The following is a 27,625-nucleotide window of genomic DNA, read 5'->3' as shown; positions in this document are numbered from 1 at the left end:
TTAAGTGAAAGGGAGGTTTAAAGCATTTGTTTTGTGTTTATTTTAGAGGATATATTTTGCTAGGTGGAAGTACAAGAGTATATTTCAGAAGTGAGAGGAAAGTACCTTAATTGAAATCATAGCTTCACTGCTGATTGCAGCTTTATGCTGACAGACTATAGCTCAGTTTGATTCTATAAAAATAAAGATTATCCTGCTCAGAGATCTCTTAGATGATGTGACGATCTGTTACTTAACACTTATTATGTACTTTCCAGCTAGGAAGTGTTTTTTATGAATGCTGAGTAATAAAGGTATTTTTCTTTTTCTTTTTCTTTTTTTTTAAGATTTTATTTGTTTATTTGACAGACAGAGATCACAAGTAGAGAGAGAGGCAGGCAGAGAGAGAGAGAGGGAAGCAGGCTCCCTGCTGAGCAGAGAGCCCGAGGTGGGACTCGATCCCAGGACCCTGAGATCATGACCTGAGCCGAAGGCAGCGGCTTAACCTACTGAGCCACCCAGGCGCCCTGAATGCTGAGTAATAACATTGAAGTATTAAAACCAACTATTTATTTTAAGTTCAGCCTATCATTCAAAAGTCTGTTTTCATCTTATTTTACTTTTGAAATGTGCCCCCCCACCTTTGTGGGTCATCTTTTGCTCTTGTTTAATATTTAGTGTTCAGTAAGCAGTTGTAGGTAGTAAGGTATGCTTTGATGTCAAAATCTATACTTTAATGTAGAACTATATTTATAAAATTGGAGATCACAACTACAATTCTAAAAAGGACCCCTTCACCAGTTACATAAACAGATTGGTGGTTTCTAAATCTTTATTCATACAACTTAAAAGTTACTTGAATCTAAAGTGGGAAAATAGTGAATACAAAGAATAGAGAATACAAAGAAAAAATAACTGATATCAAGAAACAGAACTGGTTTTTAGCAAGTCACTAGGTAGTAATTACAGAGCTTTAAAAAAACTCCATAAATAATATTCTTTTTTTTTTTAAGATTATTTATTTATTAGAGAAAGAGAGAGAGCAGAACGAGTGAGAAAAATGAGTTGGGGGAGAAGCAGAGGGAGAGGGAGAGGCAGGCTTCCTTCCCGCTGAGCAGGGAGAACCCGATAGGGGACTTGATTCTAGGACCCCAGGATCATGACCTGAGCCGAAGGCAGATGTGTAATGACTGAGCCACCCAGGCATCCCTGTAAATGCATATTCTTCATTGAATTTGTGAAATCTGACAGTAATAGAGAGCTAGCCTATTTGGCATGCTGAAGGTTACTGGTTTTCTTGGGTAAGCCTAAAATATAGTGGAAAACAAGTTGTGTTCTTAGCACTTGTAGCTTTGGTCTAAATATCATCAAGAAGGCTATAGAATTGAGGAGGAAAGCAGAAACCTAGAAGTTTACCTTACTATTAAGGGGGATACAAAATTAAACAATCTATTTAAGTTCCATAACATTTCCGATCTCTTTTTTGTCACCTCCTCCCTACAAGTCATTTCCGGCTGTGTAGCTCTTTGATGAGTACTTACTCTTCCACGATGCCGGCTTTGCTCTGTTTTTGGTTTTTCTGTTGTTGTTTTTGAAGTTTTTTTAAGTTTAAATTTTTTTGACTTGTTGAAGCTTAACTGTTATCCATGTTGATATTTTCTATGGTGTAAAGTTCAGTGAGAAAAAAACCCAGAAATTTAGAAAATGTGGTGTAAACATTTGTGCTTCCATGGAAAGCTGCATTGTCTATGTGTAGGAATAGCACCTCCTTCCTGGTCATCCAGTTCCAGTCTTCCGTTGTCTTTGAGTGGTTGTAAAACTCCCCCTCCTCTTCTTTCTACCCTCTCGCTCTCCTCCGCCCTAACTCTAATACAGGAAACTAAAATAGATCCGAAGCTAGAGGTTAGTACTGAGTAACTTGCTAGTGTTTAATTCAGTATCCACTGCTGTAGGAAGCAAATACCAATGTGCATTTCCCTCCTTTCCTCGTTCCATGCCTCCAAACTGAGCCACTTTGAAAAACAATGCAAAACAAAATCTTGATACTTGAAAATATTTTTCTTTTGTTTGCTTTTATGTACATATTCTAGACTGCTGCCTGGAAAAAAGATTGTCCAGGGTTCTGTTATTTCTTACAATTTCATGTGTATATACCCTAACTTTTATAAGACTCATGTAGACCTCCAGACTAGGTTTTAAAGTACCTGGCTCCAAGTACTGTTTTTAATGGGAACAAGAAAGAGAGAATTCGTGTGACTTCAGACCAAGTCAATACCACTGTTGGAAAAGAGCAATATTAAGCATTTTGGAAATTTCCTGAATGTCCTGCTTCATTGTTCTAGTGGCATTGCCTCTAGAAATATATATTCCTTAAATTTGAATTTAAATTATAAAATTTGGTGGTGGGGGAAACAATTGTTCTTAACTATAGCCATGAGACAGAGTAAAAAAAATAAGAATCTGAGAGCTGAATCTATAACATTGTGTGTGAAGAGGGAAAGAATTAACATTTATAATCCTTTTATTGTTTATCCCTGCTGTTTTCAGATTTCCTTTGCAGAGCAAGAAGCTTATATATTAAACAAGCTCTTCTTGTTTTTGTAGAAAATAAGATACGAAATAAGACTTCTTTAATTGAAAGAGTGTGGTTGGTGAATTTGATTAAGTTGTTTTATGTATGAAGAAAATTATTTATAACACTATGTTAAAAATAGCAATAAAAGAAAAATTTTTCGTTAGTTACAAAAATATAGTAAATGTTTACAAATTCCATTGATATTTAAAGTATTATAAAATGGTATCTACTACTTATTGAATTCCTGTGTTTACTGTGCACTTAATGTAATATTCAGTAATGATTGACTTAGTTCTTTCTCTGCTGGCATGACCTACATTGTAGCAACCAAACTACAGCACCTTTTATTTCTAGTTGGAATATGTATTATTCCCCTCATTTTCCATTTTTCCTACCCATGATATTGATGAGGGAGCAGGAGGCTGGCTGAGGACAGAGTAGAAGCTGGCGCCTTGCACCCCCTCTTCACCCGCTCCCCTCCATAGGTGTAGCATTCCTCAGGCACCCCTGACTGCCATAAAACGATAAATAGTTAACTTGCAGGGATCGCAATCCTGCAGAACAGGAATCGCCCTTGCTCTACAGATGTCCTGGAGATCTAAACAGGGAGGTTACCTTATCAATAGCACAAATTTCCAGAGGCAAATAACTCTCATTTCCTGAAGCCCTAATGTCCCCCTCCCCACCATAAACTGGAAGAGACTGAGGTAGAAGGGAATGTGAATGACAGCAGGCTCCTAATGCCCCACTAAGAATCTCCCAACTATCTTAATGTTAATGCCTGACCTAAAAACGACATTGATCAAGCCATAAGGGCAAGGACTCCCCCCCCCCCCCCCCCCCGGCACCTTGTAGGCCCACCTTAGCATGTGAGAGCTCTGTCGAAATCTCCCATCCCTTCACCACCTCCCCGCAACCGCAAGGTATATAACACGCCTACCCTCACAACTCGGGGCAGCCGCATCTCTGCCTGCCCACGGGTCCTGTCCCCGTGCTCTAATAAACCACCTTTTTGCACCAGAGACGTCTTAAGAATTCTTTCTTTAGCCGTCGGCTCCGAACCTCACCCCACCGAACCCGACCTAGGTTCTAGAACTTCATCAATATGGTATCATGGAAAAAATGTTAACTATTAAACACAGAAAATTAGAGAAAACTAAAGCATGTAATTCAACATAAGTACTAATTTAAAATCCCTTCTTGCTTAGTCAAATTGACTTTAGCCAGTTTTAGTCTGTTTTGTTTTGAACTTTATTTTTATTTTTTGAAACTTAGAAACAAGCACATAAATGTTTATATAAGCACAAATATATTTTTATTATTCCATGTAACATTTAAATTCCCAGGTGGATGTATTTGTAGGTAAATTAATTGGAATCATTAATAATCATTGTTTATATTACTAACCCTTTTTTATTTGATTATATGTCATAAAGTAATGCTGTCCTAGGAGTTTGAAAATCTATTGCAGATCACTACTTAAGTAATGATATCTGACACATTAGCAAAAATCTAAATGTTATTGTGGGGAAGGGAAAACTTCTTTATCTTCTTAGGTTCAGTGTCTGGGGCCTGCAAATTGAACTGACCAAAGAGAGATTAACAGTAGAAAAGGTCTATTTCATATGCACACAGGGGAGGAGGGGCCCACAGCAGATAAATGAAAACCTCAAAGAGGCAGTTTCATCCAGTGGCTTACATACCACTTTAACAAAGACTAATAAAGTGTGCTGAAGAGCCCAGACAGAGCAAAAGGGGTTTGGGCCTCAGAAGGGTTAGGGTGAGTTGTGGAAAGGTGATGAGGAACTGTTCAGTAAGTAAGGGGTTTGGTAAGGTGTATTATGCAGGCTCCAGCCATCTCAGTTGATAAGAATTGTCCCTGGAGTCATTGTGTTTTTCTCTCTCTGTTATGGGAGGGGACACCTTTACAAAGGGAAATATATGCCCGCTTTGAGGTGAAAGAGGGAGGCCTCATTTTTCCTTCTGTGTTTGGGATTTCTTAATCTCATTCTGCTCAAAATAATCCTTATGCTGAAGTGGCATATTCTGATCTCCTTCACTATCTAGGTAAAAGAGAAAAAAAAGAGTTAGTTTAAACTTGTTTTATTTCATGGTGCTTGCCTGGGTGGCTTGGTTGGTTAAGCGTCTGCCTTCAGCTCAAGTCATGATCCCAAAGTCCTCCGATGGAGCCCCAAGTCAGGCTCCCTGCTGCTTCTCTCTCTCTCCCTCCTCCTGCTTGTGTTCCCTCTCTCACTGTGTCTCTCTCTGTCAAATAAATAAAAGCCTTAAAATTTTTTTTAAAAATTGTTTTATTTTATATTCCCATAATAGTAAAGCAGAAAAAAGGCAATTGGTTTGTCAGTTTATCAGTTTATCTTGGACTTAATTGATTATTAAAACAGTACTGTATTAAGCATCCAATGTTTACCTAATTTCCTTTAATTCAAAGTTCTTTTGGGTAAAACAAAATAATTACTCAGCAGTGTAAGACCTAATCAGTTGTGTTATGAAGATGACTACTTACGCAATCGGTGGAAGTGTGTTATGCATCTAATGCGGGACTTTCGCCTAATCAGTATTGTCCTGGGTTTTAACACTGTTGGATTGCTGCACCATTTAAGGCCACCAGGATCTCAGCCACGCTACTTCTTTGTACTGGTCTAGAATTGTCATCATTGAGTAAAGTGTATTTAAGAACTTTCCTTTTGCTTCATTCCCATAGGCTTTTTACCTTCAGCCACCTGCAAAGATCTTATGATTTGAGGGACCCCATTGAGGGGAATATATCCTAAAGTGTTTGAGACTCTAATATTAAATTACACAAAAGTTAATCTCAATTTCTGTTTTTTTTAAAGGTAATATCAGCTATATCAGCAGTGCATTAATGCATTCTTTATTTAAAAAATTCTATTACAGATAATACTGAAGTCTCTCTTTTGCCTTCCCAGTGGGCCCATTAGTTCAGTTCTCCCCAACCTTCCTGGAAGGAAACCATTTGAATTTGGTGTATATTTTTCCAGATATCGCTCTAGTCTATAAATGTATTAAAGTATTAGTGTACATGGGCTTTTCCTGATTGGTGTCATACTGTATAATTATTCCATAACTTACGTTTGTATTCAGTGGTTTGCTTTGGTGATTTCTTCATGTTAGTCCCTGTAGATCTACATCATTCCTCCAAACTGCACTTACTGTAATTCAGCTTACTTAGTCCCCTATTGGTATATATTGGTATAAATATATTTATTTTCATTTAAAAATTTTTATTAATTTAAAATATTTTAAAATCTGTTGTAATTTAATTTTTAAAATTATTGATGTATAATTGATATACATTGTTATATTAGTTCAGGTATACAACATATTGATTCAACAAGTCTATAGGTTACTCAGTGCTTACCACCATAGGTGTAGTCACCATCTGTCACTGTACAACGTTATTGCTGCATTATTGACTATATTCTCTATACTGTATTTTTTATCTCTGTGACTTATTTTATAACTAGAATTTTGTACCTCTTAATCCCCTTTATCTACTTCACACATTCCCTCCCTCTTCCTCCCTGGCAATTTGTTCTCTGTATTTTAATAGTCTGTTCCTTTTGTTTTTTAGATCCCACTTATAAGTGAAATCATACAGTATTTGTCTTTCTCTATCCAACTTATTTCACGTTGCCTAATATCTCCATGTAGTTGCAAATGTCAAGGTCTCATTCATTTTTATGGCTGAGTAGTAGTCCAGTGTGTGTGTGTGTGCATGTGCACACGCGCGCACACACATCTTCTTTATCCTCGTTTTATCCTTTATCCTTATCTTATTTATCCATTCATCAATCAGTGGACATGTGGACTCCCTCTATAATTTGGCTATTATAAATATAACACTATACAACACTGTGTTTATAACAATAAACATAGGGTTGCAAATATCTTTTCGAATTAGTGTTTTTCATTTTCTTTGAGAAAATACCTGGTAGGGAATTACTGGATCTTATGGTATTTCTATTTTTAGTTTTTTTTAAAAGTAAGTTCTACACCCAACATGGGGCTTGAACTCACAACCCCAACCAAGATCAAGAGTCTTGTGCTTTACTGACTGGACCAGCCAGGTACCCCTCTGTTTTTATTTAATTTGTTGAGGACCCTCCATACTGTTTCCCACAGTGGCTGCACCACTTTGCATTCCCACCAACAGTGCACGAGGGCTCCTTTTTCTCCACATCTTCACCAAAACTTGTTGTTTCTTGTATTTCTTAGTCTAGCCATTCTGGCAGGTATAAGGTGATAAATCTTACTGTGGTTCTGATTTGCATTTCCCTGAAAATTAGTGATGTCAAGCATCTTTTTGTGTGTCTGTTTGCCATCTGCATGTCTTCTTGAAAAATCTCTATTCAGGGCATTCAGAACACTATTAAAATGTCACCTTCTCACAGAGGCCTTTCCTGACCACCCAGCTTAAATACCTCATTAGCCCATCCTTTTACATTACCCATTGTTATTTTTATTATAGCACTTACTACTACTTTCTATTTTCCCAATTTTTTTCCTTGAAACTTCTTGAAATGGTTTCTAAGTTTCTAAGTTTCAAAAGAGTAATGATAGTTACTCTAAGTTTCAAAAGAGTAATGATAGTTCTTGTTTTATTACAGCCATATGTCCCCTCCTACGAAGGACAGTGCATATCACACCATTAGCATTCAGTCAATGTTTCTTAAATGAATGGGCTAAATACTCTCTTTCAGTCTACCTCAGTACAGATTCCTTAGACTCTTTCCTGCAGGGCCTTTCTTTAGCCACAGCCAGTACACCTGCAGTGAAATGCATGGAATGCAGGGAGGAGGAGAGGGATGAACTCTGATGAGGGAAGAGCTGATGGGAGAGGAAAAGGGCAAGATTAAACTGAGGTATGAATGGGATGGGAAACGTGGAGTAACAGGAAGATGAAGGGTGAGAAAGCCACAGTCTGTGGCACTAGGAGATTGATGTTTTACTTTGCTTTTTGGATTAAGTGATGTAAATATTTTATCAGATTCATAAAATCCTAGAAGTGAAAGATCAAATTTAATCCAATTCTTTTACATGCACAGCCCTTTTTAGATAAGAAATAGATGTGAGAGATGAAGTAACAAGTTTGAATAGCACAATTAACCTGCTGATAGAATTGAGACTCTCCAGACTCTGATTTTTCAAATTTTATTCTAATTCTTTATCTCAAAATATACCTTAATTTGCGACATATACAAAATGTTGAGTAAGGTTCTGAACATTTGCATTTTCACAAATATCTTTTTTTTCTTCCCAAATAGGTAGAAAACAGACCAAAGTATTATGGAAGAGAGTAAGTATGGATTATGACAAAACATTTTATAGATTGGAATATGTAAGAGAGACAGGTAAATGGATGCATTGCTAAAAATACAAACAAGATGAAAGAGGTATTCAAGTTTGAGTGAGTTAAATTATTTTTCCGATTACAAATATAATTATTCTGGGGCACCTGGGTGGCTCAGTGGATTAAAGCCTCTGCCTTCAGCTCAGGTCATGATTCCAGGGTCCTGGGATGGAGCCCCGCATCAGGCTTTTGCTCAGCAGGGAGCCTGCTTCCCTCCCTCTCTCTCTGCCTGTGTCTCTGCCTGCTTGTCATCTCTGTCTGTGAAATAAATAAATTAAATCTTAAAAAAAAAAAAACAAATAGTTCTTCTATTGGTGAAAATATGGAAAATAAAGACAAGTATAGAGAAGAAAATAGCATGGAAAAATGTATATGTGGAATGAAGTTAAAAGAAAGATGCAAGTCATATGAATAAATAATCCTAGACATGCATGAGAAAAATGTTTGTATTTGTGTGTGTATGTATATACTAAGCATATCATACATAAGCATACCTGTATGTACGTAGGTACATACAGCAGGGTAGGGGTGGTTCATTGTATTTTTACACTTTTCTTTATTTTCCAGGTTTTCTGTAAGTAAATTTATGCTATACAGCAATAGCTAGTATTAACAATCTGAAATATTACCTTTTGAAAATCTGTTTTCCTAATAGTTTTACAAAATTGAGATATTATAATTTTATAGACTGAACTTTTCAACTTAATAATGAACATTTTTCTATTTTATGAAGAATGTTGTAAAAAATTTTTAAATGCTTAATTTTTCTGATTATTAAAAGAAAGAAATAAAGCCTTTTGGAAAAAAGAATAAAAATCCCATCATTCCTTGAATAAAATCATTTTTTTTTCAAGACTTAGGATTATATCAGGTATACAATAACATACATAGCAAGTATTTTACATTTTTAAAAATTCTCTTCAAGTTTCCAAGACTTTTGTGGCTAGAACATGGACACTTAAGAGTTGGCAGGGAGCCACTGATGTTTCTTATGGTTGTACCATAACTTAGAAACTTTGCTGCTTTTGGCATTTTTTGCCAAATGTTTTTGCTTCTAAACTGTATTATTAAAAGTAATACCATCAGAGACATTTTGGTGCATAAAGCTTTTTAACTGGGATAGAAATTTTGTTTCAAATGGTATGAACAGATTTAACAGTGCTTTAAATATCCTTGTCAAGTTCTGTTCCAAAGGTTGTATCCTTGAATGTGATTTTCTTCTAAATTAGTAGAGTTTTTAAAAATAAATAAATATTAAATTTTACCAACTTTAATAACTGATGTCATGTAAACTTAAAGCAGTATGCCAATATGCTAATCTAATAGTACGCATTACTGCCAGTGGTCGGTTACTGTCTTCTTGCCTCCGGCAGAGTCTGATGGATCTGGTTCCGGTGCCTCCGGCAGAGTCTGATGGATCTGGTTCCGGACTCATTATTGAGAAGTATATGGAGATAAGAAATTCCCAGAGTCCATTTTGAACCTAGATGCTCTGATTGTCATGATTTGGACATACGTACCATGAACTGTTTTAAGACTTACATTGAGAAAGACTGAACCATCCTCATGAGGAAACACTCCCAAAAACTTGCCACTTGCTCCCTAGTAAAGTCCTTAAATTATTATGTTGTCACTTTGGGGCCTTTTAAATCTATCATTCCGAAATCAAGTGACTGCTGTTTTTTACACCAGTAAAAACCACAAAGTTTTCCTCGAGCTGTCTCTCAGTTCAGTTATCCTTGAATTACTGAAAGAACATAATGTATGTTTAAGTTCTTTGTAAATCACCATACAGATATAAAGTGGTTTTCTCTTTTTAATAGTAATCATCAGTCACCACTGACATTTTTTTTTCTTTTTCAGTGTTTCATGTCAAAATGCTATAGATGAATCTGCTGTCTGTGTAAAGAATGTGTTATGTTTTTTTCTTCATCCCTTTTTCCTGTTAATGAAAAATCGGGTTCTAGCAGGGAGTGAAAGCAAGTTACTACTGTTGTTTGCTTTTGGCTTGAGTATCCAGTGATGCAGATTATGCACATTATTGGGCAATCATGCCAATTAAGGGCAACCCAGGGTCCTGGAAAATTGCCAGCTTAGACTGTGAGCAAGAATTCTGGAGCAGCGCCACTAGTGTGAAGGAAGGAAAGGGGACACATTGCTGTATATTTTTTAGTACGTCCATATGGTCAGACAGCTACATAAGAAGGGAATTGTCCTCTTGAGAGAGGTGGTTGATCTTCCCTTAGATGGATGTGAATTTTGATTTCACAATTGTTAAATGGATTGGGAAGCTACTTCGGTGCGGTTCTTGCTACCACAGAGAAGCTGGCCAGGGGCCAGGCCCAGAGAAACACAGGCAGAGTTAAACCCAACTGCTCCCCTTCGATTATATGGCAGTACTTTGTCTAGAAAACAACAGGAGAGGGTAGAGGGTTTTGTTTTATCTTGCTTTACTGAAAAAGGTGGAAAGCATTCAGTTTCTGAATTGACTTTTTTCTTAGGTTTCACGGCATGATCTCCCGAGAAGAAGCAGACCAGCTCTTGAGTGTGGCTGAGGGGAGTTACCTGATTCGTGAGAGCCAGCGTCAGCCAGGAACCTACACTTTGGCTTTAAGGTTGGTCATGGACCTGTAATTAGAACTGTGCTTCATTTAAAACCCTCTTAATGGAGGGCTTTAAATTTTAAAAGCATCCAGCATGTAATTGAATTGGTTCTTGTTTTCTTGGGACCTAATTACCATTTTAATAGCTTTGAGACCCTTAAAAATTCCTCATGAATGGTAGCACTCAGTAATTAAGAATTGAAAAACTTTTAAAGCATTTTTATTGTAGCTGCTTTCTTCTATTTCATCTTACGGTTCTCTCCCATCTGTCCTGCTGTGTTAGCTCCCATCTATTTCTTGAATAAGGAAAGAAACTAAGAGAAAAGATCTTTGTAACTCATAAGATTAAAGCCAATATCATTTCTCTTAGGTTGGCTTTTGATGGAAGCAGCTTTTCCTGGGAGCTCTTGGCTCTTCCGTGTCAACTGAACTTTGCCTAGTATTTTGGCTATTCTTAGCTTCTAGTACAGTGCCCAGAAAACAAATATTTCCATTAGCCCTGCAATAATAACAGAGCAGTAATACAACAGCATACTTATCCATTGGGCTTCCTTCATGCCAAGCCCTGACCTTATTTAATGTTCTCGGCAACTCGAGGATGGATGTACTCTTACTATCTCTGCTTAACAGAGAGGAAACTGAGGACCTAGAGGTTGAGTAACTTGGCCAAGGTCATACATTTAATAATTCATGTAGCTGATATTTGAATGCAGATAATTTGGCTTCAGAGTCTGTGTTCTTAGTCACTCTCCATTGCTCCCTCTCCAAAGGCTTGAGATAATTATCCATTGTCTTTGTGTATTTATTCATCTTTGGAAAAGACTTAAGTGTGGAAACTTCCTAAGATGGAGGCCAAAGACATGGCAGTTTCTTTCGGTAGCCACAGTGAGAAAACAGAAAGATGATGTTGTTGCTCTAATATGACCAGGTCAAACCCCTTCTCCAGTCACCTATGCCTATTTGGGTGATCAGGGACTGCTCTTAGTCCTATCCACAAGATTTAATCTTCTTGACAAAAAGAATGATATAATCCAGTACTGTTTTTTACTGAATTCTGGAATCAATTGTGTACTTGGAGAATAAAGCTTGTTGCAGGCATGGAAATTTGCTTTTTATGGCAAATTAAAAAGTGTAAATCCCCCTTTAGTTATTTGATTATATTGTTTTTCAGGTTTAAATTATGGTATGTAGGGGAAAAAATCTGGGCTGGGAATTCAGATACTCATTTTACCACCAAATAAACTAAAGACAGATTTGGTGTAAATCACAGAATTCCCTCAAGTCAGTTTTTTCCTCTTTTTATGCCAAATATTTTGTAATTTTAGGATTCTGCCACACCCCATTTCCGAATAGTCTGGTCTTCTCTGTGTCTGTGGTAAACGAGTATACATGTGAAGACTTATGGGCCAGAATAACGAAGAAGGAAGTGGGGTGAGGGAGAGATAGATACCTGCACAACACTCTCTTCCTTTCCCCTTTATTACCTTCTGCCCTAAATCCCTCCGAGATCACACAGTAAGTTACAAAACTGACTTTGAGCTCAGTGTCACCTCGTTGAAGGTTCAGGTACTCCATCATACCATAATGCCACTCATCTTCTAGTGTGGCTTTCACTCACTTTTCACTGAGTGACATCAGGGAACACCCTAGGGCCAAGGATTTAGTGTGGAGAGAAGTAGGACCCAGAGCTCCCAAGCTCTTCCTCCTTCCCACCTGCAGGGACTGTAGGGATACACTGACCATATTCCTACACTGTAATTTTATAATTACTTCCCATCCACTTCAGTGCAGGAAATCTGACAATAGAAATTGGAGAATAGATGAACATGAGATTGATTGGAATGTTTTTAATTTATATGTCTGGAGGAAACATGCAGCCTTCCTTTTGTTATTGAAAATGACCATAAAATTGTACAGGGAAAAGAAATAGTAATGAGTAACGGGCTGTAGTGGGAGTAGGGGATTTGGGAATATACACTGTGAGGAATTTATATGCTGAAATATGATCTTCCTTGTTTTGAACTAGGTGTGTGGCAGGGAAGTGTTAAGGAGAAAATAAAAAGAAGTTGTATTGATACATCTGATATTCCCCCATTTCAGCTGAAAATTCTCCCAATTCACATCAGTTTGTTTTGTTTTCAACATAATGCCTGACCCATTTGGGGGAGCCAGTTTCATAAATTTTGGTTGTCAATGTTCATTATACGTTTACTCTGATAACCATAGCCCCTATAGTTAAAAACAAGTCCCTGGAGTCAGCTTGCTCCATTGGCACCTCAGCCTCATGATGTCCAAGACTGAACTCATCAGTTTTCCTCCCAAATATGCTGTAACATCTGTATTCCCTTTATTAGCTGATGACACTATCATTTAGTCAGTCCACACAACTGAAACCAAGACCTCATTCTTCTTTTTCCTCTAAGTTCTATTTTAAGGTGTTTGTAGGCCCTGGCACTGCCGCATTTAGAGGCCTTCACCTCGCATTGTATCAGACACTGCATCCCATAGCAAATATTTTTTTCGTGTTAATTAAAAAAAAAAAAACACAAGTTGCTTTTGAGCATGGGAGGTCGTCTGTAGTTAACATCTTAGTTTTCTCTTGAGCACCATCTTCTCCCATACCCGACCTCAGCCTGAATTTCAGGCCAGGTTTTTCTGGCTTTGCCTTTGCTCATATTGACTCCTCGGTTCAAGAAAAATGATTGTTGCTTAAAGAAAGATTTTTATACAATGAAAGTCTATGGACAGGCATCCACATGTTTGGAATGTGTAGTTGAAGATAAAATGCTAGCCCAAGCACTAGATTATACCTCAGGAAGCATGAAGTAGTTGAGTGACTTTGGGATTTTCTGTGTATTGATATTGACAACATTTGGATTAGTTGTAGTTTAATGATATATTGTAATTATCAGTTATTAAAAAAAAATAAGATAATCTAAGGAGTTTGCTTTTGAAAACATTTTTTATGATTTTCATAGTTTAGAATTAATTCTTTAAAAATATCATTCTCACTAGAAAAAAATTAGGTTCAGTGTCATATAGAATGACAAATGAAAGGGTAGGACTAGTGCATGTTATATATTGTCATATAAAACATATACTTTTATTAAATATTAAGAACATACAAAGGAATACTTACAAGAAATATAAAAATTACATTTATATTATAGTTATTTAAAAATTATTAAATAACATGTTACTATAACTCTTATGTGCCCAACCTGCATTTTAAGAAACAGCTATTGCCTTTGGAGTCTCATTTGTACTGTATATACCTACCCCAATCCTTCCTTCTTCCTCCTGTTCCTCACACTGGCTAATCTATCTTGATTATCATTCTCTCACTTTTCTTTACTAGTTTATAATATATGTTTGTATCCCTACATAATGCATTGTTTTGATTTGTTCATTTTTGAGCTTTAAATAAATAGGATATGTAGAATATATTCTTCAGTTTTTTTCATTCCACATTATATTCCTGAGATTTTTTCTTTATTTTAGAACATGGCTATAATTGATTTATTTACACTGTGATATTATCCACTAAATAAATATACTATGATTTATTTATCCATCCTATTATTGATGGACATGTGGGTGGGTTTTCGTTTGGTGCTGTTAAAAAGAGTCCTCCATGTATAATAATCGTGTAAATATCTCCTGGTATATATTGTGATTTTCTCTAGAATATTTACTTAGATGTAAAGTTGCTGCTTTTGCTTTATTAGATAATGAGTAATTTTTTCCAAAGTAGTTGTACAGTTTATTCCACAACACTGTATAAGAATTCCTATTGTTTTTGCTTAATACTGTCAGATATTATGGCAGGCTGATGGTGTCTGCTGATTAATTTGAATGTCTCTGATTCCAAGTGAGGTTGAGCATCTTTTTGTGTTTATTTACTATTCACATTTTTTCTTCTGTGAAATTTGCATTCAGATCCCTTACCCTGACATTTTCTTGTTGATTTATAAAAGTCATTTATTCTGGCTACTCATCATTTGGTTATATATATATTGAATTGTCTCCTTCAAGTTTGTGACTTGTCCTTTATTTCTGTTTATGGTGTTTCAAGTTTTTAATTTCAGCTAAAAATATAGAATCCGTTTACATTTAATATAATTGCTGATATATTTGATTTAAATACTATCTTATTTTCTATGTAATTCTCCTGTTTTATGCTTCTCTTTCTTTGTTTACAAGTCAATTTTTTAAAAAAGATTTTATTTATTTATTTGACTGAGAGAGAGACAGTGAGAGCAGGAACATGACCCTGGGATCGTGACCCAAGCTGAAGACAGATGATTACCGACTGAGCCACTGAGACACCCCTATAAGTCAATTTTTTATTGCATTTTTTCCTCCCACTTGAGTTATACATTCTTCTACTCTTCTTTTAATGGTTAAACTAGAAGTTAAAACATATGGCCTTGGCTCATTTATATTTAATATAAATGATTGTTTCTATCATTTTCCTAATAATGCTAGAATCTTAGAATACTCTAATTTCCATTTCCCTCCCTCCTACCTTTTATCTTGTTATTTTGAGATGTTTTATTTCCATATACCATAAACCACAATACCAAATTGTTATTGTATAAACAGAAAAATCAGTATTTGTCTCTATTTACTCCTATATTAATCCCTTCATTGTTCTTCATTTTTTCCTATAATTTTGCATTTTTTTGGAATTATCTTTCCTTAGCTTGAAAAACTCCATTAGTATTTCTCTAACTACAGGTTTATTCAGAATAAATTATTTTCTTACTATTCTAAATTTTTTTCCCTCTTGACTAACTTTCCGACTTTTATCTCTCTGAACTTTAGTTTGGACATTTTCTATTGACCCATCTTTCCGTTCACTAGTCCTGTATTCTACTATTTTTGACCTGCTGTTAAACCAATCCACTGAGTTCCTAGTTTCATATTTTGTGTCACTTAGGTACAGAATTTTCTTCCTCTCTTTCTTTTTTTTCGATTCTAATTCTCTGATGAAACTCTCCATCTTTTCCTGTATTTTCTTGAATAATGACCTATTAAAACAATTGTTCACTGTAAATATCTGATAGAGTTACATAAGTACTACCCCATGAATTCTTGGAAGTAGTGAAATAAGGGGAAAAGACCAGTGAAGAGTTAATATTAGCGTTCATATGAAATGATCTTTTAGATATTTGCTATCTATATTCTCATTGCCACTGCTATACCTGATAAGAGTCTAACGAGTTTCTGCATGTAGGTCTAATCACAACACATTCAAAAATAGTTTTTTCACTATGTTTATCTGAAATTTTCATAAAATTGATATGAATGCAAAAAAGACCTTTACTGTCTGAACAAATGTGTAAATAACATTCTGATCTTCAAGAACTGTTTACTTTTTCTGTCTTTAGTGTGTTAATAGGTGGAATCATAGCTCAACTCTAGGATTTCACTATTATTTTCCTAAGCCATTCATTTAATGTGGGGCATACTTGCTTGGATTCCATCCAAGAATTTCCTTGGAAATACTAAAACACCTCTTTATATTGATGTTGCACATTTAATATGGTGTCAGTACTAAAGTTATACATTACTTTGATGTATTGTGCTCTTTGATAACACTCGTTCCCTTTGATATAAAGATATCCCTTTTTCTCAGTGGCCTGATTTGCTAAATTTGTTCATTTTTACTGACAAGAAAAATGTAAGTATGCATTTTTACTAAAACTAGAAAAGAAAGCTGAAAGAAGAAACTTTTTTTAAAAGATTTATTTATTTATCTGAGAGAGAGAGAGCACGCGTGCAAGCACATGAGCAAGCAGAGGGAGGAGCAGAGGGCGAATCCCAAGCAGACTCCTTGCTAAATATGGAGCCCGATGTGGGGCTCGATCTCAAAACTCTGAGATCAGGACCTGAGCTGAAACCAAGAGTCAGATGCTTAACTGACTGTACCACCCAGGTATCCCTGAAAGAAGAAACATTTACTGACCTAAACAGGAGAACTTTCAGTAAACATATAGGTTGAAAGGGAAGAAGGTCAGAGAGAATCAAGAATTGAGATTTTAGAACATCTGTCACAAAATAGAATTTCAGTTACCTGCTCTCACTGTAGAACTTTGGAAATAGCTGTAGTAGTTTAGAGCCTGACAAACATGAGTTCGAGTTGCCTAATCTTATTATATATATTTAACCTCTTTGAGCTTTAGATTCTTATGTGTAAAGTGGGGATTATAATCCCATTAGTTTGCAAAAGAGACCTTTTAAAAGTCTGTAATTAGCGGCAGCCTTTTTTATTATTTATTTATTTATTTTTAAAAGACTTTATTTATTTGTGAGTGAGAGAGAGAGAGAGCACAGGCAGAGTGGCAGGCAGAGGGAGAAGCAGGCTTCCTGCTGAGCAAGGAACCCAATGTGGGGCTCAATCCCAGGACTCTGGGATCATGACCTGAGTGGAAGGTAGCCGCTTAACCTACTGAGCCACCCAGGCGTCCCAGCAGCAGCTTTTCTAAAAGAATCAAATTCTCTATCAACTGAGATTCGTTCAACTGCAAGTATTATCTGATATCTAAAACAGGCAAACTCTGTTGGCTCAAACAATAAATTACTTAAGGAAATACCTAATGAGAAATTTGGAAATGCAGTAACATGGATGATCAGTGCCCTAGTGATGTTATCAAGAACTTGTTACCTCATTTCTATTCAGGGCCGCTCACAGCATCAGCTCTGGTCTAAGACTGGCTTTGCTTATAGTCAGAAAGTGGCTGCCAAGGGTCATCAGAGGTGTATGCTTCCTTCTTTATGCCTGGCCATAGAGTACAAGGGAACCTCTCCTTTCTCATGCCTCCTTCCCTTAAAGTGGACCAGGCCTCTGCAGCTCTCCCTTTCCCACCCCTGAGCCAATATCAGTCTGCAAGGAAATGCATGTACTGATTGATTGCTTGTCTAACCAGCCCATGGTTCTGGAGCTTGGGAGATGGGATCAGTTTCTTCTAGAAGGTAAGGCTTGAGAGGGAATCCGGACGAACAAACAAAATCTAGTTTTCTTTTCCTAATTTAAAGAAGGAAGCAGGTTGAGTGAGAAGAGAAATGGATACCAGGCACATAGTATATAACATAGTGGGTATTCATTAAAGTAGTTTCCTTGTTGGACAGTGAGGATCCATCTGTGGTATAATTATTCAAATCTTTTAGTCCTGATCAACCTCTGATTAAAGTAGTATATCCAATTTTAGCTTTGGTAAATAAGTAAGAGTATCTGGTATTAGCTCCAAAGAAAGTTGTATATGAGGCTAGAGCTTTGTAAATTCTGTTTTGATGTTCTTTTGCCTATAATTTTTTTCAAAACTTGACTTAAAATATTTTCCAAACTGACTTTAAAGTAATTCAACATTTTAAAGATGATTGGAAAACCTAATTATATACCTTAAAATATTTATGCCTGGTGTGTTGTAAATGTGTCCATGGCTTTTGTCAAAGTCAGGAGCTTGGTCTTCACTGTTAAATTGGGAAATTAAAATAATCTCTCAGATTACTGCCTCATCAAAAATTGTAGTGTTTTTTGAGCTTTGGTATTTTGGCAGTACTATCAACTTGGGTCAAGAAAGAAGACATTTAAGTTGGCTCTTAATGGTAGACTAGAGGTATGCCAGGTAGAAGAATAGAGTGTGTTGAAAAACAAGCATTTGGGGAAGAAATAGCCAAGGAAGGAAGATATAGAACAGAGTGGAACATTCAGTGCATGGCAGGCTGCTGGGGCTTGGGGGTACAGGAAGTGTTGGCAGTCAGAGTGCCAGGAAAACCTGGTATTTCATCCTTAAGAATTTGGACTTTATCTGTAGGAAATGGGAGTCACTGAAAACTTTTAATAGAAGGGGGTCATGATTACATTTGTAATTTGGAAGGATCATTGTGAAAGCAGAAAGAATAATGAGTGGAAAACTTAGTGGAACCTAAGTTTTTCCAGAATTATTTAGGTAATTCATTTAGTAGGTGGTTTTCCTTTGGCTACTGAAAAATAACTTTTACAAGGGTTTCAGGTATCTTAATAGATTTTGAAGGGCTCATGATGAGGAGAAATGTTAACTACAGATTTCGCAATTCCAAAGACATTTCTTTTGAGTCTGACTCATTTTAGCTTCTCTAAATTGGGAGAAGAGCAAGATGACATATGTGCAAGAGTCTTGATAATCCCTAAATTCTGTGTCTGGATATTCCAGAGAATGCTTTATACCCACAGTGCTTAGCACTTTCCTGTTAGTTTTGTGCTGACCACTAAGATAAGAATTATTTAGGAAAATTTTATTTTATTTATTTATTTTTTAAAAGATTTTATTTATTTATTTGACAGAAATCACAAGTAGGCAGAGAGAGGGAGAAGCAGGCTCCCTGCTGAGCAGAGAACCCTATGCGGGGCTCGATCCCAGGACCCTGAGATCATGACCTGAGCCGAAGGCAGAGGTTTAACCCTCTGAGCCACCCAGGCACCCCTAGGAAAATTTTAGAAATGGAGAACAAATGAGAATTTAAAGATTGAGAAAGCATATTGTTAATATGTTTAGATATATCTATTATATGTATTTTTAAAAATAGATCTTATTGGGGCACCTGGCTGGTTCCATTCAAAGAGCATGCAACTCTTGATCTTGGGGTCATAAATTCAAGCCCCACATTCGGGGGTAGAGATTACGTAAATAAAATTTTTTTTTTAATTAAGAAAATATATCTTCTTTTTTAAAAAAATATTTTATTTATTTATTTGACAGACAAAGATCACAAGTAGGCAGAGAGGCAGGCAGAGCGAGAGGAAAGAAAGCAGGCTCCCTGCTGAGCAGAAAGCCCAATGTGGGGTTTGATCCCAGGACCCTGAGATCATGACCTGAGCCGAAGGCAGAGGCTTTAACTCACTGAGCCACTCAGGCGCCCCAGAAAATATATCTTTTTATTCAGTAAATTTTGAAATATGTATTGGTTCGTGTTAATTTGAAAAATAAAATTCATTATATAGGACAGTATGTATGGTATTATACTACTAAGGTAATATTATGTATCTATTGGGTATCTATGTAAGCAAAGAAGTATCTAAAGGAATCTTTATGAGTTGCCTGATTTTTTTGTTTTACAGCGCATGTGTATCATTCTTATAATCACACACAAAAAATTCAGTAGTGTGATTTTCATTTTGGGAAGAATCAAAGAAACTAATTTGCAACCTTGCATCAAAATGGAAGGTAATAACTTCTAAAACTCTGAAGATTTAACTCTAAATGGAATGTATCAACTTATTTAAATAATTGGTTAGGAGAAGGATTGGTCAGTGTTGGGGGCGATAGAAAGGGAAGTCAGAGAGGACAGTGTTCTCGAGTTCAGGGTCTGTGGAACAGGGGATTCTAGGCCAACATTGGCAGCATTATCTGTAGTAGAGAGGTGAATTTGAGGAACCCCATGAGTGACCTCCCATTAAATATAAGTGGTTGGACTTCTTTCCTACAGTAGTTCTCAGAGCCCGTGAGTATTGTTTAAAAACCATACTGCCTTTCCCAAACTCATTTGATTATGAGACCCTTTTCATTGCTCTCTGTGGAGCACTCTTTGAGAGATATTCCATTAAACATTTGATTTACTCACTTTCTGTATTTCTGGACTCCAATCTCGCCAAGCATTCTGCTTAATGGCTTTTCAAGTGAACTGTCTACAGGGAGAGAAAACTTTATCTATAGGTTGAGTATAAGAGCCTTTGATATATTTCTCGTTTTCAGTCAACAAATTAGAATTAAATGCTGGAAGAAGAGAAGGGGAAAGAAGGGGGAAAAAATCTATCAGATTTCTTCGGTTTGCTAAGTTCAGATACCTTCCCCACTTTTTTTCTCCTTTTCACAACCCCCCGTTTTTAAATACTTTATTTAGTTATTTGTCTGAAAGAGTGAATGTCTGAAAGGTGGCATGCCAGGCAGAGGGAGAAGCAGGTACCCCGCTGAGCAAGGAGCCCGATACAGGAATTGCCGGGAGCCCGGATCATGACCCAAGACAAAGATGCTTAAGCGACTGAGCCACACAGGCATCCCTTTCACACCCCTTTTTTGTTAAACAAGCCTAAAAGACTTCTTGCTGAAGTATCAGATAGAGAAAAAAAGTTAAGTGCTCATTGACTAACTGATTTGTTTTCTCCTGTTTCCTGGGGTTTTAATTTTTTTTCCCCTTGGACTGAAAAAGATTTCCCTCTTATCCAGAGTGTTCTGTAACTTCAACCGATAGCAACCACTTAGTTTCAATATATTACAAAATTCCAACTTTTTCCCCTAACTTTATTCACAAGCTTGCCTTTTGCATGTTATTTTACCTTACTCTCTAAAAAATTTTTTTAAGGAATTATAATTAACATATGAATTCACCCATTTAAATTGTACAATTCAGTAGGTTTTGATGCAATCACAAAGTTATGCAACATAATCAATTTTAAAACATTGAATCACCCTAAAAAAGAAACTCCATACTTATCTGTAGTCACTTCTCTCTTATTCCCAACCCTTCCAGCCTCAGGGAACCATTGGCATGTTCTTATCTCTATAAATTCATATCTCAAAGACATTTCATAAAAATGGAATAACATATAACACATGGGGTTTTTTTACATCTTTCCCTTAGCATGTTTTCAAGGTTCATCTGTGTTGTCACATGTATTACTATTTAATTCCTTTTTATTAATGTATAGTATTTGAATAATATTTTGATGTATAGATATATACTTCCTTTTGTTTCCCACTCATCAGTTCATGAATATTTGAGTTGTTTCCACTTTGGGGCTATTATGAATAACATTGTTATAAATATGTTATAAATATGCTAGTATGGTTAATGCTCTGTACAAGTCTTTGTGTAGGCATGTGTTTTCATTTCTCTTGGGTACACACCTAGGAGTGAAATTGCTGGGTCATATTGTGGCTCTAGGTTTAACATTTTGAAGAACTGCCAAATTTTTTTCCAAAGTTTTACTATTTTACAGTCCCACCAGTGATGTATGAGGGTTCCAATTTCTCCAGTCCTTGCAACACTTGTTATTATGTCTTTGATTTAAACAGTAGGTGTGGGCGCCTGGGTGGCTACATGGGTTAAAGCCTCTTTCTTTCTTTGTCTCAGGTCATGATCCCAGGGTCCTGGGATTGAGCCCCGCACGGGGCTCTCTGCTCGGCAGGGAGCCTGCTTCTTCCTCTCTCTCTCTCTCTCTCTCTGCCTGCCTCTCTGCCTACTTGTGATCTCTGTCTGTCAAATAAATAAATAAAATATTTTTAAAAAATGAAATAAACAATAGGTGTGATGCCCTAGTAGGGGTAAAGTGGTACCGCACTGTGGTTTTGATGTGCACTCTTCAATGGTACTACATTTGTCGTGTTTTTATGGTTTTATGTTCACTCATATACTGTCTGATTAAGCTTCAGTTCCATCTCGAAAGTATGCATACATTGCAATGGATTTAAAACCAAGATAGAGAAATTAAAAAAGCTGATTTCAAGATATTTTTGGTTTTTGTATTCTTAAGGCACAACATAAGGCACATTCCACAGAGCACCGAGGATGGAGTTGAATTTCAAGTGCGTTTTAGAGTGTATTGACAGGAACTTTGATGTGAGAGAGGTAACTCACTCTGGTTATCTGCTTTGTAAAGGGAAACTGGAATCTGACTTACGTATCTACTCTAAGGTGCATGGAAAGCCTACCAGGTTGTCTTAATTTAAGATCTGTTTCTTGGTAACAGATACTGCCCCAGAATGTGTTGATAATGTGTCTCCTTTCCTGTGAATGATTTGGCATACATAAATATCTTACTAATGGACTTAACAGTTTTATAAATATAGTAAGAGTTAGCATTTACTGAATATTTCCTGAGTCAGGCAGACACTATGGTAAATACTTTATGTGCATTATCTTTAAGTATTTTCCAATACTTTTTCATATTGTGGCACCCATTGAAAATTATGATGTTCTATGGTACACTAAAGTAAATGTACTGTATTTACCTTAGTGTGGCCCAATGTGACCAGCCCAAGGACTTTAGCTGCATCATACCTTCCTGGTCTTTAAAATGGCTGGACACTTTTCGTATTTTTTAACCTGCAACCTCTTTTCAGGGCACATAGGTTGGAAAATTGAGTGTGGTCTATGAAATAAGCCCAAGTGGTATGTACTGTATTTTCTGCATTTTATAGTAAGGAATCCAAAGGTTAACTTGCTAAAGAGCAAAAAGCTAAGAAATAGAGAATAAAGGGGCACGCGGGTGGCTTAGTGGGTTAAGTCTCTGCCTTCGGCTCATGTCATGATCTCAGGGTCCTGGGATCGAGCCCCGCATTGGGCTCTCTGCTTGGCAGGGAGCCTGTTTCCTCCCCGCTCTCTCTCTGCTTGCCTTTGCCTATTTGTGATCTCTGTCTCTCTGTCAAATAAATAAATAAAATCTTAAAAAAAAATAGTGGATATAACTAGTTAAAAACAATATCCAAAACAACACTAAATCATGCAGTACTTCTCTAAGTTGACAAGGAATATGGCAGAAAAGTAAACTCTTAGCTTTTGAATTTTTTAGTAAAGACTTTTAAGTTAACACATTATCATTTTTATAAAGCCTACCAACCCTCTCTAAAGACTTTTAGAATAAGACTTACTCTAACTAATCTTTAAGGGTTAACTTTTCACCCCCGCCCCCCCAAAAAAAAAGAGAAAAGCAAAATCAAATATGTATAAGTTAAATTATTTAAACTAAAATTTCATGATAAAATCATTTGGTGATCATTTGTACTTACAAAAATAATTTTGTAGTCAGCTTGGATAAAGAAAAATAATAGTCATCTATAAAAATAATCACATATCTGCATTTATGTAATTTACTACATCTATTACGATTATGAAATCAACATGTGGATGTGGTTAAATTTTTTCTCCAAATAATGTCAAATAACCTTTCTTTTCTACCACATGCTTCTTCTAGTTCCACTTCTTAGAAACAATGTCATTCGCAATTAGGTGTCTATCCATTCATAAATTCGTTGTGCATAAAATATATGTATTTTTTATGGCATGTTTGCATTTTATTTTGTGGCACATTACATATGCATATATTTTTATATAAAAGAAAAGATATTTTATATTAAGTGATCACTATTAGAGAGTGGCTAACCACAGCAGTAAAGATAATATTTAGTCTTTTTTTTTTTTTTTTAAGATTTTATTTATTTATTTGACAGACAGAGATCACAAACAGGCAGAGAGAGAGGAAGGGAAGAAGGCTCCCTGCCGAGCAGAGAGCCCAAACCAAGGCTCAATCCCAGAACCCTGGGATCATGACCTGAGCCTAAGGCAGAGGCTTTAACCCACTGAGCCACCCACGTGCCCCCGATAATCCTTAGTCTTTATGGAGGCTTGCCCTATTGTCTCTCTGACTAAATAGTTACGTAATAAACAATTAATGCCTGACAAAAGCCATCAATACATTTTATTGTGTCTTTGAGTTTGGAATGCTGGTAAGATTCTATTAAGGAAGAAATTCCTGTGAGAATATGTTTTTATCTTTACAGTGCTGAAGATTTAGTATGAAGAAACTATTGCTCCTGTATTTAAAAAAATTATAAAATTCATTGAAGTAAAAAATGTAATTTGCTAATAATTGGGGGAAAAAAACCCTACAGGATTTCTTAATTGAATCTCAGAGCATGAGGTTGACTCTTAAAGGTAAACTCAGCCAGAGTTCCTGGATAAAGTCAGAGAATTACAGATAGATACTGGTAGATACTGGTGAAGGGGCTTTCACATTTTTAAAAGATAAAAACTGGGGGCGCCTGGGTGGCTCAGTGGGTTAAGCCGCTGCCTTCGGCTCAGGTCATGATCTCGGGGTCCTGGGATCGAGTCCCGCATCGGGCTCTCTGCTCAGAAGGGAGCCTGCTTCCCTCTCTCTCTCTCTGCCTGCCTCTCTGCCTACTTGTGATTTCTCTCTGTCAAATAAATAAATAAAATCTTTAAAAAAAAAAAAAAGATAAAAACTGGCTGAAGGCTTTTTTCATGTATAGGAAGAAGGATCAAAAAGAACCTGGGGAAAGATTGTGCTGGTGGTAGGCGTTGACGTGTAATGTACTATGTGTTCTTTTGATCTGATAGCTCATGATAGGTTTAGTTGGTTACCATGGTTTCATTTCATTTCCTGCAAACCTTGTGCTGTTTGGAATAAGTGGAAAATAGTGTTCTGCAGAATAATTTTTCAAAAATGTTTTTCGGCTTCTCTTAGTTAAGATTATGGTGACTTTTTGGGAAGTTTTATGGATGTAAGGGTAGGTGATGACTCATATGACAACAATAAAATCTAGAAGGCTTGCAGTATTGGGAAATTGATATTGATAATTTGTAATACCATATTATCAGTGCCATGAACTTGTTAAAAAGACTGGTATAATAAGTTTATGTGAAGTACCTTTGGGTCAAGTATGCTTTAATAAACTATAGAAAATAATCGGTATGATACTGTAAGAAGTAGGTAGGGTAGTTTAAGGCATTTCTTACTTAAAAAAAATAGATGTATTCCTAAAAATGGGCTGCAAATTGAACCAAAATGTAAACGCGAAAAAAGAGATTAGATTTTTCCTAACATGTATACAAACAGAAAACATTAAAAATGTAGAAAAGCAAATGACCTTGTAAAAAAAAAAAAGACCTTTTAGTTTCACTACCCAGAGATCATTACATTTAAAGGTTGTAGTATATGAAATTCTAGTACTTGCCAAGGTTTCATAAATCAAAATAATCATTTAATGGTTATATGGCTTATATAACCATAAAATGGTTTCATATCAGGTACACTATTTTATGGTATATTTTTTCAGTTAACTCTACATCAAGAACATTTTCCTTTTCAATAAATATGTGCTAAGTTTTCTATTTGAATTAATTCTGCACAAGATTAAGTTTCACCACCTCAATTTTTTAAAAAGTCTGATTTTCACTTATTATATTTACTTATTTAGATATGGGTCCATCATAAACTTCTGTTTTTTATTAACATGTGTCATAGAAAATAAATGTAAAATGCAGAAAAGTAGGAAAAGAAAAGTATTACCTATAGTCTCACTGTCCTAAAAATACATAGTATCTTTATCCTTTTTCAGAAGTATTTTTTGTTGTTGCTTTGTTTTTTAAAAATTGTTATGATGTTCTTCTGAGTGCTGGGGGTACAAAGATGAACAACACAGTCATGGTCCCTGGCCTTGTGGAGTTTATCAGGTAGTCAGACGATTCAACTTTAACCCAGTTGTCTCACACTCATTTCATTAAAACCGGAGGTGAGCTCTGTGAAGGGAAAGGGCAGGGTGCCAAGACTATTGAAAGGAGAATCTGATACAAGCCCACGGAATCACAGTAGAAGAAGGCTCTTCTGAGAAAATAGAGTCTGAACTGAAAGAACTGAAGGCTATGTGCAAGTGAACTGAAATAAATGAGTGGGATGATAGGGAGAGAATGTCCTGGGAGAAAGAGCGTCCTACACTGTGGTTCTGTGGCTAGGGGTCGGGGATAGTGGGAGGAGAGAGGAAGCTGGAGAGTAAAGGCATAAGTCTGCCAAGTTCACTTCCTGTCGGCCATGTTAAGGAGTTTGCTTTTTATCCTAAGAGCCATGGGCAAGTGGACCAAGTTTTAAGTTAAGCTGTCATATCACCCTAGTTTGAATTTTTGTTTTGTTTTGTTTCAGTAGAAAAAATAGTCAAAAGGGGTCACTAGTGCAGGCACATAGGCAAGTTACTTGTTATATTTTCTCTTAGTTAACTATTCATGTCCATTGTCCTATAAATTCTTTAATGCATTGTATATGCAACTGTTTATTTTATTTATTGTGCATACTTTCTCTTTTTTTGTTGGTTTTGACTTAAAAATATTTTATTTTTTCATGCTCACATTTTCAGTGAATCTTTTTCTTAATGACTTACTCCATTTTTCTTTAGTCAAGAGAGTACTAACTCTGCAAGAGATTTGTTAATTGGTTCCTTTCTAGATTTTATGATGTATCTTGTATATTTAACTTTTTAAATCTCCACCTAATTTATTTTGATATCATATGAAGTAAATATTTCCCAAACTATATTGTATCTATACTTTCTTTGAGATATTAATAGTTATCAGAGAAGTAAAGTAAAATAAATTTAGGAACTGGTGTATACCATATCCCAGTCTAGGAGATTTTTTTAAGGCTCTGAGAAGTCTTAGAGTAAAGCAAAATGAACACACATATACACATACAAAACAATACTTTGTTCAACTTTCTGTAAGTATTTTCCTAATTTTTCACCACAAATAACACTTACTAACATCTCTCTGAGTATCATAAGATACTATTCTAAGTAAATTTATTTGCCAATTGTTAACCAGTGGTTCAAATTCTAAGTAGGCCTTTCTATTCCAACTGTGGAGACTTTTTTTGTGGTTATTGTTAAAGATTGATTGATTGATTGATTTACCTGAGAGAGAAAGACCATGCAAATGGAGGGAGAGGGTGAGAGATAATCTCTAGCAGACTCCCCACTGTGGCTGGAGCCCACCATAGGGCTCCATCCCACCACCCATGATATCACAATCTGAGCTGAAATCTTGAGTTGGATGCTTAACTGACTAAGCCACCCAGGTGCCCCTGTGGGGATTATTCTTAATATCATACTTATTAATATTCTTAATATGATATTCTTAATATCATACTGACTTAATATCATACTGACTGTAGTCAGTATATATACAACAGTACTATAGTACTGTGGAGCTTCACAAGTTTCTCAAATTTGAATTTGTCTTTTCCTTAAGTATTAGTCAGAAAGACTTGATTAATCGTGTAGACCAAACACTGGCAGTTTAGGATCGAGTAGTAAATATTAAAGTCTTGGCAGGCCAATTGAGAGTATTTTGTTATGTAGGTACTTATACAGTTATGTAAAACATAACCATTTAAAAATTTAAAATCCAATTTTAGCTTATTAGCCATACAAAAACAGGTAGTGGCCTGGATTTGGCCTGTGAGCTATATTGCTGGAACCTGTGTAGACTACTCTCTATGTAACTGCTATTACATTTGGCCAATTTTTG

The 27,625-nt window shown here is 36.0% G+C and overlaps 1 protein-coding gene across 2 annotated transcripts in view; it reads left to right on the top strand.

Annotated features, from left to right (window-relative positions):
- CHN1 (chimerin 1) overlaps positions 1-27,625 on the top strand; it is a 208,984-nt gene that overhangs the window by 69,562 nt on the left and 111,797 nt on the right. Inside the window, exons 4-5 of one of the 2 annotated variants that reach the window (XM_044242376.1) lie at positions 7,861-7,892; positions 10,448-10,561. In XM_044242376.1, coding sequence (XP_044098311.1) covers positions 7,861-7,892; positions 10,448-10,561 — 146 coding nt within the window. Of the gene's footprint in view, positions 1-7,860; positions 7,893-10,321; positions 10,372-10,447; positions 10,562-27,625 lie in introns of those variants that run through there. The other variant, XM_044242375.1, reaches the window with a different exon arrangement.

This window comes from Neovison vison, chromosome 3 (genome assembly GCF_020171115.1).
Source record: "Neovison vison isolate M4711 chromosome 3, ASM_NN_V1, whole genome shotgun sequence".
Taxonomy (NCBI): Eukaryota; Metazoa; Chordata; class Mammalia; order Carnivora; family Mustelidae; genus Neogale; species Neogale vison.
Note: the sequence above shows the minus strand (reverse complement) of the source record. Positions and strands in the feature narration are given on the sequence as shown.